Here is a 13,938-nt window from a genome sequence, read left to right on the forward strand (position 1 = left end):
GGCTCCGGGGCGGGCTGGGGCCGGGGGCCGGGCCGTGCGCTGCTAGCCCGCCGCCCCGACGCCGCCTCCGCCGCCTTTCTCGGTGGCTCTCGGCCTCGCACCACCCCGCGGAGGCTGTTGGTACATTCCTGCCGACTCCTGGAGCTTAAAAAGAGCCCGGGAGGGCGAGCTCCGCAGCTCTGCAGCCGCCTGCCCCGCCTCTCCTGCGCAGCGACGGCAGCCGGCGCCTCGAGGTCCTCGCGGGGTTCTCTGCGTCGGGACCCGCGGCCGCTGCTGGGGCCCGCGCCATGGAGCACACCGAGGTGCTGAAGCCGCGGACCCTGGCCGACCTCATCCGCATCCTGCACCAGCTCTTCGCCGGCGACGAGGTGAATGTGGAGGAGGTGCAGGCCGTCATGGAAGCCTACGAGAGTGACCCCGCCGAGTGGGCAGCCTACGCCAAGTTCGACCAGTACAGGTGAGCCCCGCAGCCCCGGCGCCCGCCGCTCTCCTCGGCCTCCTGCCTCGACCGCAGCGGACGGCGCTGGGAGGGGGGCCACCCCGAGGCTGCGAGCTGTTCTGTGGTCTCCTCGCCTGCCGGCAGGGCCAGCTTCACCCCGCTCCACCCGGCCTCGGAAACAAGGCCTCCCGCAGTGCTGGCCGCCCCTGGTGCCTGGACCTCCCCCGCACCAGCCACCCGGAGCCAGGGACTGGCTGGGCTGGGAAGGAAGGGTGCCGGCTGGCGGGGGACACAATTCTCCGTTCTCCATCACTGCGCCTCAGGCCCCTGCAACCAGGCACCTTCCAGCAGGCGTTTTTTTTTTTTTTTTTTGCTAATGTAAAACAGATACTTTTGTCTGCCGCTACTATCCAATTTCTGTTCTCTCACTCTTCCAAACCAAATTAACCTCCCCGAATGCGGGTTTGTTCAAATCCACAAAGCGGCTTCGAAAATGAAATACACCGCCTAGTGGGGTTTCAGCCCGCACACTTTAGGCTTTCTCTACTCCTCTGTCCAAGCATTTGGGTTGTGCACAGAAGACCTCTACTTCCCGGATGCGCTTGAGTAAGGTAGCCTGGTAGGCTGGGGTCTTTGAAGACCCCGTAAAAAAATATTTTAAATCCTCTGTGGCCAGAACTAAAATTTAGTCATTGCAAAGGGTGAGGCGGGCTGCTTTTCCAAAGAGCAAGTAAGCGCTTCAGTACTTTCGGTCAACTCCATGAAGACTGGCGAGAGGAAGGTATCCAAAAGAAGAGCAAGAAGAGATCTCTTCTCCTTAGAAGTTAGTTTCTCTTGGGCACCTCTCCTTAACATGTAGGATGTTGAGTCAAGTTTTGTTAGCAAGGACCGTTTCAACTGTTTTAGGATTTGAAATAGAAAATTGAAGGCCACTTAGGATCCCGTTTTTCATTTGCAAACTGGCTTTAGGATTTCTCTTGGTGCCTGTCAACTCAGCTCTTGTAAGGCCCTTCCGTGGCTGTCAGTAAACCTACCCGAAGTTCTAGCTTTTCAATTTTATCTATATTTACTCCAAATAACTGAGAGCTTGCTATGGGATAGGGACTCACAGAAGGCATTCTTACTCCTACTTTACAAGCAAAAACTAATAATCAAGGAAAAGATTGAATAACCTGCACAAAGTTTTATTTCTGCCAGGGTCCAGACTATATACAACCAAATCGGACTATTGTTCCAGAGCCCACACTTAACCACTGATCAATTTCCTCTAAACCTGTAACACTGTAATAGTTTTGACCAAGTGAAATTAATTAACTAGGGTGGGCTATAATCGCTCCCAATCTTTAGAACGAAAGCATTTTCAGAGGCCTTGAACTAGTGCTGACTGGAAAACCTTGTGAAATATAACCCACTGGCTTGCTTGACCTAAAGCAAGGCTCATTCAGGTAATAGTGTAGTACCCAATGGGCTTGAAAAAGTAGAGAGAAGGAAGGGCCAGCAGAAATGAATGTACTAGCATTTGGGGCATAGAATAGGTGTGTAGCACTGTGAAGGATTTTGATCTATCTAGGACCTTGAAGGTTTGGATGGGCAACGCAGAAGTACCAATACAGAATATGATCCATAAAATATGTTCCAATGTGGGCCAAATGGTAACTCTCTGTAAGAAGGCCTAGAGGAGATTGGTGGAGGGAGAAGTAGAAACCTGGTACAGAAACCTAGTTTGCTTTGAATAAAAGGCTGTGTGTAATGACAGCCCTTTATTAGGTCAAAAAGAGCTACAAACAATGACAGCTAAAAACTACTTACCAAGTAACTCCCTCAAGATCATGCTCTGCAGGTACCTGACCCTGAACCTGGGGGATGGTAGATGAGGGAGAGGCAGGACAGAAGGACATTGCAGGATATAAGTAAACAGTGAACCAACACTACAAAAAACAGGGTATAGATCCCTTCTCTTAAAATTCATGGTATAAGTGAATGTCATAGCTATCATATATGTTTAATTAGATGGTAACAATAATACCTCTTGGGCCAATACCACCTTTAAAACCCCCCTCCCCTGACATGGATATGATAGTTAATTTGGCTTGGATTGGGGGGGGGGATAATTGCTTTCTCCTAACTGTAAAAAAAAGAAAAGGTTAGGTTTAGTATTCTTCCCTAATATAGCCTTTGTTTTGGTCTTTAGATCAACCCCCACCTTATTTGTGTAGAACTTTTCCTTATGAGTGCTTTTGAATGTGGTTTGTATCTGAGCTTTAATAGTAAAACTAAGGAGAATTCTAGAACAGCTATTTAATGAGCCTTCCCCTCACCCTCAAAGTCCTACTTTAGCTACCAGAAAATAAGCCCCAAACAATAGCAACATTCTTCCCTGGAGCAGTTAATGCACTTTGCAAACAACTTCTGTAATACACTTTATCAGTTTGAGACCACCCCCCCATCATCTTTCATGCCATTAATTAAAACTTTAAATATAATTCAAAATACAGATCTTAACAAGTATGGTAGTATATGCCTGTAATCCCAGTACTTGGGTGGCTGAGACAGGAGAATCCCAGGTTTTCTAGGCCAACCTCAGCAATTTAGCAAGGCCCTCAGCAACTTAGTGATATGTTTCAAAATAAAAAATAAATAAGACTAGGGGTGTAGCACAGAGGTAAAATGCCCCTGGGTTCAATCTCCAGTCCTTCCCACAGACGCATATATACACATATACACACACACCTTGTCATTGTGGACTAGCAAACAAACAAAAAAAAACCCAAATTTTGAAAGGTCAAAAATTGGCTGTTAAAATTATTTTTCATTTGTACTGCATTCTAGTTAGAAAACAATATTCTAAACTTCATAGAGGTAGAAATAACACTTTTAAGTTTGCGAATGAATGATACTTTGTGATACTTATTTTTCCTACTACTTGTTTCAGCAAATTGGAATACATTCTTTTTTTTCTTTTTTTTTTTTAGATATACCCGAAATCTAGTGGATCAAGGAAATGGAAAATTTAATCTGATGATTCTATGTTGGGGTGAAGGACATGGAAGGTAATAGAAAAATTTATTTTGGATTTCTGTCCCAACATATGAAAAATACTCAGTGCCAGGCTAGCTACTAATCTTGCAAGAACTAACATCACATTTTAGAATTATTTGTTCACACTGTCCCCTAATCCCAGTAAAAATTCTCATGGGAATTAGCATGGTGGGGGGTGGGGGGTGTCAGGCATATACCATGTACATTAAAACTGTCCTCAAGTTAAAAAAAGATAAATAAGTACCTTAAAAATAATTACCTTAATTCCCCACTCCTCCCTGTCTTTTATGGAGTTAAACTTTTTATGTAATTGTGCTTCAATCTGACCTTTGTGGTGTTTGAGGTGTAAACAATTGTGGGACCAAAGACCAAACCATCAATATTTGGAAATAGAAAAATATTTCACAAATTCAGGGAATTTCATTCTATTTCAAATTAATTATTTAGCTTGTAGTTAAAGAAGTAGGCAACTTAAACTAATACTGATTATTTAAAAATTGGTTCTTTATCTTTAGTTTGTATATGTGTCAGTCTTATTATCAACTGAACATTGTTATCTTTTTAAGAAGATTCTTCTCGGTATTTGAGAATGCTATAAAAAGAAAAAACAAAATTGATGGGAGAAAGGAAATTTAGATTTACAAGGCTTTAGAAAGTTATACTGTAGAGTACATCTATTTACTTCTATGGAAATGGAGTTAGACTCATTCATTCATTCATATTTTTTGAAAGATTATTAGGGATATGACTCAACAAGATTTAGGGAGTAGATTTTATGGTACATATATAAGTTAATAGAATTCAACATATAAAATAAATACTAAACACATACACATGTTGGTATATTTTAATCAACTCTGTAGCCAGTATGATTTCATGTACCTAAATGCTATTTACTCTATTGTTACATGAACTAACTCATTTTTCCTCAAATGCAATTTGCTTTATCCACTTTACTCTTACCTCCATATTAGGAAGTAATCACGTTAGGCTACTCTAAATCTATAGGATATTAACATTACATATACTTTATAGTATGATTTTAGTTTGATAACATGAATACACATGCCTCCTTCCCCTTTTCCCATGAAAAAAAGAGTAAAGGCCTGAGGAAAAAAACACTAAGTAAAATTCTAAATGATCTTCTTATTGTGGTACAATTATTACAGATGATTAGCTTTGTTCTTTTAAAAAAATTCTCTAATGTATTTTTTTTTCAAAAATTTGTTTGAAAGTAAAACTGACAAAAATTGTATGTATTCAAGGTGGTTTTTTTGCAGTATTGGGAATCAAGCTCATGGCATTCAATGTTGAGAAAGCCGTCTTCCACTTCTAATGAACTTTCATGATCAAGTAGCTCAGCCTAAGTGATTTATTAAAAGCTATATTTAGGGGGTGATAAAAGGTTGCTTATTTTGTGTTTTGTCATCTAATTACTACTACAAAATCATTAAAATATTAATTGCTCAGCTGAGCATGGTAGCACATGCCTGTAATCCTGGTACTTGGGAGACTAAAACAGGAAGATTGAAGGTTCGAGACTAACCTCAGCAATTTAGCAAGACCCTCTTTCAGAAATAAAAAATAAGAATTTCTGAGGGTGTAGCTCAGAGGCAGAATGCTTCTGGCTTCAATCCCCAGTATGATCAAATAAAATAATTGCTGTTTGGTAGGAGTAGGCATCAGAACTGTGCCCCTTATATGACTTGAAATGGGTGGCATTTTATTACTTGGCCCTGAACAATGTTGGATTGTAAATTGATGACACTTTGAAAATCCAGCTGAAATGGATTTGTATCTTCCTGGCAGTGTGTAGTGTCCAGTCTGAGCCTACTTGGTACTGGACAACTACTGAGTTCAGTTGTCATTTTGTGTATATATAGCAGCATTCATGATCACACGGATTCCCACTGCTTTCTGAAGATGCTACAAGGAAATCTAAAGGAGACATTATTTGCCTGGCCTGACAAAAAGTCCAATGAGATGACCAAGAAGTCTGAAAGAACCTTGAGGGAAAACCAATGTGCCTACATCAATGGTAATACCCTATCCTTTCTCTTAAAAGCAAGTGGGAAAAACTGTGAACTCTTATCTGAAATATTGGTTATTTACACATGGTTAGTGGAACCTGCCTTTAAGTCATGATTGAAAATACTTCGGAAATGACCGAAAAATATAATGGGCTTTGTATTTTAAGACTTTGCATCTGGGTTTGAATCATTAAAAACATGTGCATACAGATTAGCATCCATTAAAAAGGTCATTTAATTGTCAAAACTCAGGATAATTAGAATAGAATATAAACTCACATTAAATAGAGTCTTTCAACAAAAAAGTTAGATCATGTTGGAAATAGTCATCCTTGTGTTAGAAAATGTTCTGGAATTGATTAAGAACACCAGCCAGCCACTATTTTTTTTTTTTTTTAATGCATACAGCATACCTAAAAGACTTTAAAATCTCTCAAGGGAGATTTTACAAAGTATGTGTTTGAGGCAGTGATTTATTATAGATATCTTACCAAGAATTCATTCTTTCCCCTAAATGTAGTTGGAGTAGCCAAATGCTTTTCAGACAAGGCAGTGATTTAACTTGTATATTCCTAAAAGGGATAGTAACTTTCCAAAAAACTTAGTAAAACATATATTTTTTTTATTCTTGTTTACAGATGAGGTTACCAACACATAGAATGATTAAATAGCTTGTCCAAGGTTACTTGGCTTTTAAGTGGCAGCTAGGATTTGAGCTAAAGCAATTTGATTCCAAAGCACATGCTCTCAACTAGGATGCTATTTCACTTAATATAAAATAAAGTATTACAAAGGTTTTCCTGGAAAAGCCAGTTCTCCCTTTTACATACATACAGAGTGTGTGTGTGTGTGTGTGTGTGTGTGTGTGTGTATGTGTGTGTCGTTGGGGATGGACTTCAGGGGCCTTCTACTTCTGAGCTATACCAGCTCTATTTTACTTACTATTTTGAGACAGGATCTTATTAAGTTGTCCAGGCTGGCCTCAAACTTGCAGTCCTCCAGTCTCAGCTTCTCAAGTACTGGTATTAGAGGTATGCATCTATGCATCACTGTGCCTGGCTTCTAAAAGTCTAGTATTGGCCGTAATACTTGGCCTAAATTTGTTATCTCTTTAGTTTAAGAATGCAAAGTCAGATTAATAATTTTTTCTCTACATAACACAAAGCTGTTTCCTATGTGATAGAAAACGTGATACATTTTCTCAAATATTTGAGGGTCATTATATATAAGGTACACCATATTTACAATTTGTTACCTGTACTGTATACAATGCAACCAGAAGCCTTTCAGAAAGTTTACTTTCAGCTAGCATCAGTCTTTGAGAAAGTATATTAGATCTTGAAAAATAGGTAATCTTTTTCAAGGGTCTCCATGTAAATCTGTAGAAGCCCCTTGTATAAAGTAAGGAGGTGAGGTGGGACAAGGCTGTGGTGAACTGGAGCATGCATGCCACACCTGGGTCACAGCAGTCAACACTGCTCCAGTGAGATCATCTTTATTTTTCTGCAGAAGTTGGAAATTCAGGTTTTTATGTGAATTTTTGTCAGTTAGTAAAACATTGGGTGGGATATGCTAAATATTTCTGTAATGTACCCAAAACTTAAAAGCTGCAAATTTCAACCTCAAATTTTTAAAGATGTATGATAAGGATGAGATGGATATTGATCAAGGGGAGGAAGCTTTGAGAACAAGAAAAAACATGAGTGAAAGCATAGTTCTTTCCAAGAATGGAAACTTCAGGACTGGGATGAAAAGAAGAAAAGAGAATAGGTTTGGTCAGAGAGTAGTAGGAGGATAAAATGAAATGAGGACCTGGACTTCCATGACCAACTTAAAATACAAGTTTTCTTTAATCAGCAGAGTTGCAATTAGGAAAATCTTGATTGATTTGGTAGCATGCATCATAGGATGGAGGAGAAGAGAAAGGAGACTAAGGCATCCTTTGTAGTGGGCATAAAATTTGATAGGGTGTGGATGTTACTGCCTTCATAAATATCAAGAAAGGCCCAGTATTACTATGATGGAAGGTATATCATGAATATAAAACAAAAGGAGGCAGAGAAAAATATAATAATAATATAATTATAATAATGATGATGTTGGAATTAACAACAGTAAGGTTCATAGTGTTAGAGAAGCCCAGAGGTTTCTCTAAACTATGGGTGGCTTATTTTTGGATGACTTTTGCTTGTTAGATTATCTATAATGCATGGTGTATGTACCTACAAGTGAAAGAATAAAAAAAAGTATTTGTATAAAGGTAAGTTCTTAGGAAAATTAAATATTTGTTCAAAGTTATCCTTAATCCAGAGTTTTATGAAAGCAGTAAGTTATAGAATCAAGGCATTTACAGATCCCACTTTTATAATTAAAGAAAACTGGAGATTTCCTAAAGTTGTGCCTTCTTCAAATGTAGTCTGGCTTGTCCCTCTAGCTAGGAGTAGAACCTTAAATCTCTGTTTCTTGGCTTTATTCTATGGGTATCTTTGTTTCTGTTTTGCTTTCTAATCTTGAAGATGCTTCTCAACCAAGGCTCTCTTTCTTACTGCTTCAGTGCAGTGTGGGTGACCTCTAGGCCAGGGCTTTGCTGTCAACTTGAGGTCCCCTTACATCACCCCAAGCGCTCCTTTACTTTCCTGGGGTGGTTTCCCTGTTTCCTGGGCTCCCATTTTCTTTGTTTTTGCTTCACACCATAATTTTGGAAAGCATTTATTTCTTCTAATGGTTCTATGAGGGAGGTAAATTTCTGAGACCTCATATATCCCAAAATGTCTGCATTCAATTATTGCAACTTGATTGCTAATTTAGTTGGATATAGACTGTGACCTGATAAGCATTGTCCTTTACAACTGTGAACATAATCTCTTTGTCTTTTAGTTTCCATTATTCTTCTATAAAGCTCACTGCCATTCTGATTTCTAACTCTGTGAAACCTATTTTTTTTCTAGAAATTTTTGAAATCTTCTCTTCTGTTGCCTTCATCCTCTCCCCAGTACTGTAAAATTACATGCTGATGTGTCTTATTTGATGATGTTTTGTACGAGTATCAGTGGGTGCTTTGAATCTGGACATTTGTGTCCTTCAATTCAAAAAAATATTCTCAGATTATTTCTTATTGTGTTTCTGAGATACTCCTATTGTTTAGATATTAAACCTCCTGAACCATTCATCTGACTTTTTTTTCCTCTTTCCTATTTTCTCTTTATCTTTTGAGTCTTGGTTTAGCTTTTTCTGTCAACCCTTCTATTTGGGTTTTTATTTCTAAAAGTTTCTTTAATTTCCTGGTCCTTTTATATTTTATCTTTCTGAGGACAGTTAATGGTAGGCTTTTTAAAGTCTTTCCCTGAGTAACTACTGTTTCACACCATTCTGCCCTCTGTCTTCTGTACTATAGGCCAGCTCAAATGTCTAGTGGCCTTGGCTATGTGATAATGTATAAAAACTGGAACAAAAAGTTAACTGGTAGCTCTGAACAAAGAAGTGGGGCTTGTTGACTGGTTTTCACTCTGTGATAGTCTGGCAGAGCCTTTTCCTTGAAGAACTCCCATTGACAAAAGCTTTATAGCTTTTTTCTTGAGCCAATAAAATTCCTTGAGAAGTTTGCCATCTTCTGTCTGGAGAAAAAAAAAAATCTTCTCTGGAAGCTAGATAGAGAGGAAAACAGAGATCTTACCATTCAATGTGTAAATTTTTTGCTTAATTTATTGGGTTTTTTTTTCACCTGGTGTTCACTAGTCCCAAGGGGATCTATTATACTCTTTCTAGAAAATAGATCTCTGTCTTCTATTGGAAGAAAAGGGAGGGAGAATTGGTGAAAGGAATTTGAGACTCTTCTTCCTACTTAAGAAGCCTATTTAGGCTTTCAAAAGTGAATGTGGTAGTGTATGTTTGTAATCCCAGTACCTGGGAGGCCTAGATGGAAAGATTGCAGGTTTGAGACCAGTTTCAAAACAAAACAACAAAAAAAATGAAGTAGGGCAGGGGTGTAGCTCAGAGGTAGAATGCTCCTGGATTCAATCACTAGTACCAGAAGAAGAAGAAAAAGGCTTCAACCAGTTAGTACAGGTGAGCCTATCTTCAGTCTCATTTCCAGAAGTGCTTGGTACTGCCAGTTCCTAGTTATTTAAGAGTTTCAAGATACAAATCAGATTATTGTTTTGCTTTCCCCACAACTGGCTTGGGATTTAGCTTCCCCTCCCTTGCAAAGCCATCTATCTTTCAAATTTACAAATTTTCACCAGTGTTTTCTCTTTTTCTATTTTCTTTGTCTCTGTATGTTGTAACATTTTTATATTATTATTATTATTATTATTATTATTATTATTATTATTTACTGAAGTGGGAGGGTATTTCAGGAAAGAGCAGAAGTTAATGCATACATGTCACTATCTTTAACTGAAATTTAATTTAACTAATTTCTGTTAACTCCATATGTATCAATATTGTCTCATGATCATAGTTGGTTAACAAAATTTTTACCTTCAGCTATGATCTAAAGTTCAACTTCTTTTCTGCCCTTTTATATTTGTTCAGATTCTATTGGCTTACATCGAGTAGAGAACATCAGTCACACAGAACCTGCCGTGAGCCTTCACTTGTACAGTCCGCCTTTTGACACATGCCACGCCTTTGATCAAAGAACAGGACATAAAAACAAAGTCACTATGACATTCCACAGCAAATTTGGAATCAGGACTCCATTTGTAAGTATAACTTCTTCCTCTCTGGGGTTTAAATGTCTGTGGGTTGGCAATAGTACATTGTGTACATTGCTGTTGTTCTAGATATTCAAATATTTTAAAATCTAAGCATTCTTCCTTTTTTTTTGGTGGTACTGGGGTTCCTGGAAACCCTTCTACCTCCAGGCTACACTCCCAGACACACACACACACACACACACATATATATATATATATATATATATATATATATATATATGTATGTATGTATATGTATATATGTGTGTATATGTGTGTGTGTGTATATATATATATTTGGGAACAGGGTCTCTTAAGCCAGCAAGGCTGGCTTCAAGGCTTCGAACCTGCGTGATCCTCCTGTCTCCACCTCCCAAGCATGAGGATTACAAGCATGCACCACTATGCCTGCTAAGCATTCTTTTTAATACTTTTATCAGTGCACTGCAACTATATATCATAGCAAGATTCAATGTGATACAAACATAGATGTGCATAACTCTTACTGTATTTCCTTTTAACATCTTTTAATTGAAAAATGAGATGAACCTTAACTCGGGAAAAATTCAGTATATCTTTTTTTTTTTTGGTGGTACTGGGGTTCCTGGAAGCCCTTCTACCTCCGGGATACACTCCCACAGGCTATACTCCCAGACCTATTTTTTAACTTTTTTTTTATTTGGAATCAGGATCTCTTAAGCCAGCGAGGCTGGCTCTGAACCAGCGCAATCCTCCTGTCTCCGCCTCCCAAGCACGGGGATTACAAGCGTGCGCCACCACGCCTGGCAAAACCCAGTATATCTTAATTGTATCTTAAACTTTGTAGACTATATTCTCAATTTATATAAAAACATTAGGGCCAGGCATGGTGGCGCACGCTTGTAATCTATGCACTTGGGAGGCGGAGACAGGAGTATCGCGCAGGTTCAAAGCCAGCCTTGCTGGCTTAACAGACCCTGTTTCCAAATAAAAAGTAAAAAAATAGGTCTGGGAGTGTAGCCCAGAGGTAGAAGGGTTTCCAGGAAAAACTTTAAATATATGTCCATTTCCAAAGAAAATGTTTTCTCTTTATTTATTTAGGAAATAAAGAAAAAGCTATATTATTTTCTATAACTGCTATGACTTACTTTTCATAGATTGAATTTGCTGGAACAACAAAAAATAAATTGCATAATTAACTTTTGTAAAGTGAAGACTCTATTTTGATGATATGTAACCAAAGAAACTTGTCTGATTGCCAAGTTTGCTTTTCCTTTGAGGTGTGATTCTAGTTGGATCACAGATGAATGAGAATAAACTATACCAACAGGTTTTGTTTGTTTTGTTTTCTTGTGGTGGGGATGGAAGCCAAAACTTTGTGCATGTTAGGTAAATACTCCACCACTGAGCAGCATCCCTAGCCCCTGTTCCTTCTTGAGGAACAAACATCAGACAACCAACCAACAGTAATGTATGCAAGTCTTTTATATCTGGTGAAATGAAGTGGCTGTTTAGAAGAACAGTCTATGTTTAGTATTTGTTTTGTGGTACTAGGGATTGAACCTAGGGGCATTCTACCTTGGAAGCAAACTCCCAGCACTTTTTAAAATATTTTGTTTATTGTTTTGAAAACAGGGTCTCGCTAAGTTGCTAAGGCTGGCCTTGAGCCTGTGATCCTCCTGTCTTAGCCTCCCAAGTACTGGGATTGCAGGTGTTCATCACCACACCCAGCTTTTATTTAGTTTGGGTTTTTTCTTTTTTTTTTCAGTACTGGGGATTCAACCTATGGGCATTCTACCTCCAGGCTATATATCCCCAGCCTTATTTTTTATTATTTATTTTGAAACAGGGTCTCACTGAGTTGCAAATGACATCACTAAGTAGCTGAGGCTGGCTGTGAACCGTAATCCTCCTGTCTCAGCCTCCCAAATGCTGGGATTACAAGTGTGTGCCACCATGCCAGGCTTATTTAGTATTTGGAATGTTCAGAAATAGTACATGAGAACAATACCCGTGAATCTAATGAAAGCCTAGCCTTGGAAGGAAGGGAGGGCAGAACTTTCTCAGGCCACCACCCTGTTTTTATGTCACTTCTGAATTCTAGGAGAGATTCTTATCGCAGGAACAAAACAGAAAAGCTGCACTGTCTTGACCAAGTGTTCACACATTGCTGGAAAAGCAATACTGCTTAGGACATGCTAAATAAAATGCCTTGTATATGTAAAGATTCTCACCCAGCCTGCCTTTTTCTTTTCTTCCAGCCAACTTCAGGTTCACTGGAGAACAACTAAGGAATTCCATACCCAGCAAGGTTTTGCTTTAAGGCCATGGACAAGAAACCCCCACCTTGTGCTGTTCAGTAATACACTTAAATAAGCCAATTATTAGGTCTACTGCAAGACAGATGCTAATGGTAACACATAAAGTAAGGAAATAATGCCCTGAGCTACTGCAGAAGAAAAATTCCACTAAAGAAAAGCCTTGTGATTTAAAGGCCAGGTCCAGTGCTCTTCCGGTTCTCGCCTCCATTTGCATTGAAACCAATTGGGTTCTTTCATTGAGATTTTTTTTTATAGATTTTTGAAACACTTGGTCTCTTCAAATTAACAGTAAGTAAAAACAAGATATCAAATGCCTGCTTTGTTAACTAGGGGACTTAAATGTAGGTGTCTTTAATATACTTTGTATATTCTTAATATTTGAAGATAATTTTTTGAATCTATGGATTTTATTTTTTAAACATTATTTTACAAATTTCTTTTCTATGAATAATAGAGAAACTTAAGGCAATTTTCCTCTTGGTAATGAAACTCAGAGGATTTAGAAATATACATGTACCCAAACCTACAACAAACCAAAACATAAACTCATGTCTAGTCAAAGATTTTGTACTGCTTCCAAAATCACCAAATAATTTTAATAAAACTGGATTTGAAAACAATTTGAAGTTGTCTTTCTGAAAAAAATTTACACACATGATAGTTTCTTAGATTTCCAAAAGTACTGTGGAAAATGTTTCTACAATGTAAGAATATGAGGGTAAAAAAAACTGCATTCATACTGAGTTTGATAGCACATGCCTGTAATCCTTGTACATGGGAGGCTGAGACAGGGGGATTGCATGTTTGAGGACAGTTTATGATTTTAGTGAGACTCTTAGCAACTTAGCAAGCCCCTGTTTCAAAATAAAGAGAGCTGGAAATGTAGCTCAGAAGTAGAATGCCCCTGTGTTCATTCCCCCAGTAGCAAAACCAAGAAGTTTCATTCAAAAGCAGCTATCAGGGTGAAATGTTAGAGTACTTGCTTAGCATATGCAAAGTCCTGGGTTGGACCTTTAGCACCACACAAAAAAAGGGATTTTATAGAGGAAGCTGAAGGTGAAGGTGTCTAGCTTCTTGCAAATCTGATGTACCTGGCAATACCAGGTCTGCACTACATGTTCATTGGCTCAAATAGCCAGCTAGAGTCTACCCTTGGAAGGGACCGTCCCTCCAGTCCACTGTCGCCTCCAACTCACCTGTTTCCTTGTGTGCATTTGAGCCTGCTCCATGTGTTTTATGCAGTTTTCTTAGGAATATCTGTCCTAATCTTAGAGTATATCATATCTGGAAACTTAATTAGAAAATAGTCTTGGAAATTTCTGATTGTGTTGTTTATATTGCTTTCTCTCATCTTTGAGAAGGATGTGAATATTCATTGAAGGCTTACTACATACTAAGCATTGCTATGTTTTTTGGACTAATAGGCTATCACA

The 13,938-nt window shown here is 38.7% G+C and overlaps 1 protein-coding gene across 2 annotated transcripts; it reads left to right on the forward strand.

Annotated features, from left to right (window-relative positions):
- Nucleotides 1-287: 287 nt before the first annotated feature.
- Nucleotides 288-12,475, forward strand: CDO1 (cysteine dioxygenase type 1; the record flags this gene model as incomplete). Of its 2 annotated transcripts, none has more annotated exons than XM_080699305.1 (5): nt 288-457; nt 3,412-3,489; nt 5,362-5,516; nt 10,042-10,211; nt 12,446-12,475. In XM_080699305.1, 5 exons carry the CDS (start codon nt 288-290, stop codon nt 12,473-12,475), a joined length of 603 nt encoding a protein of 200 aa, XP_080555431.1. The 2 variants fall into 2 exon arrangements, with proteins under 2 accessions (XP_080555431.1, XP_080555432.1); XM_080699306.1 differs by having other exon boundaries at nt 5,365-5,516.
- Between the last annotated feature and the right edge of the window lie 1,463 nt (nt 12,476-13,938).

The sequence above is a fragment of the Muscardinus avellanarius genome (assembly GCF_963383645.1).
Source record: "Muscardinus avellanarius genome assembly, chromosome: 7".
Lineage (NCBI taxonomy): Eukaryota > Metazoa > Chordata > Mammalia > Rodentia > Gliridae > Muscardinus > Muscardinus avellanarius.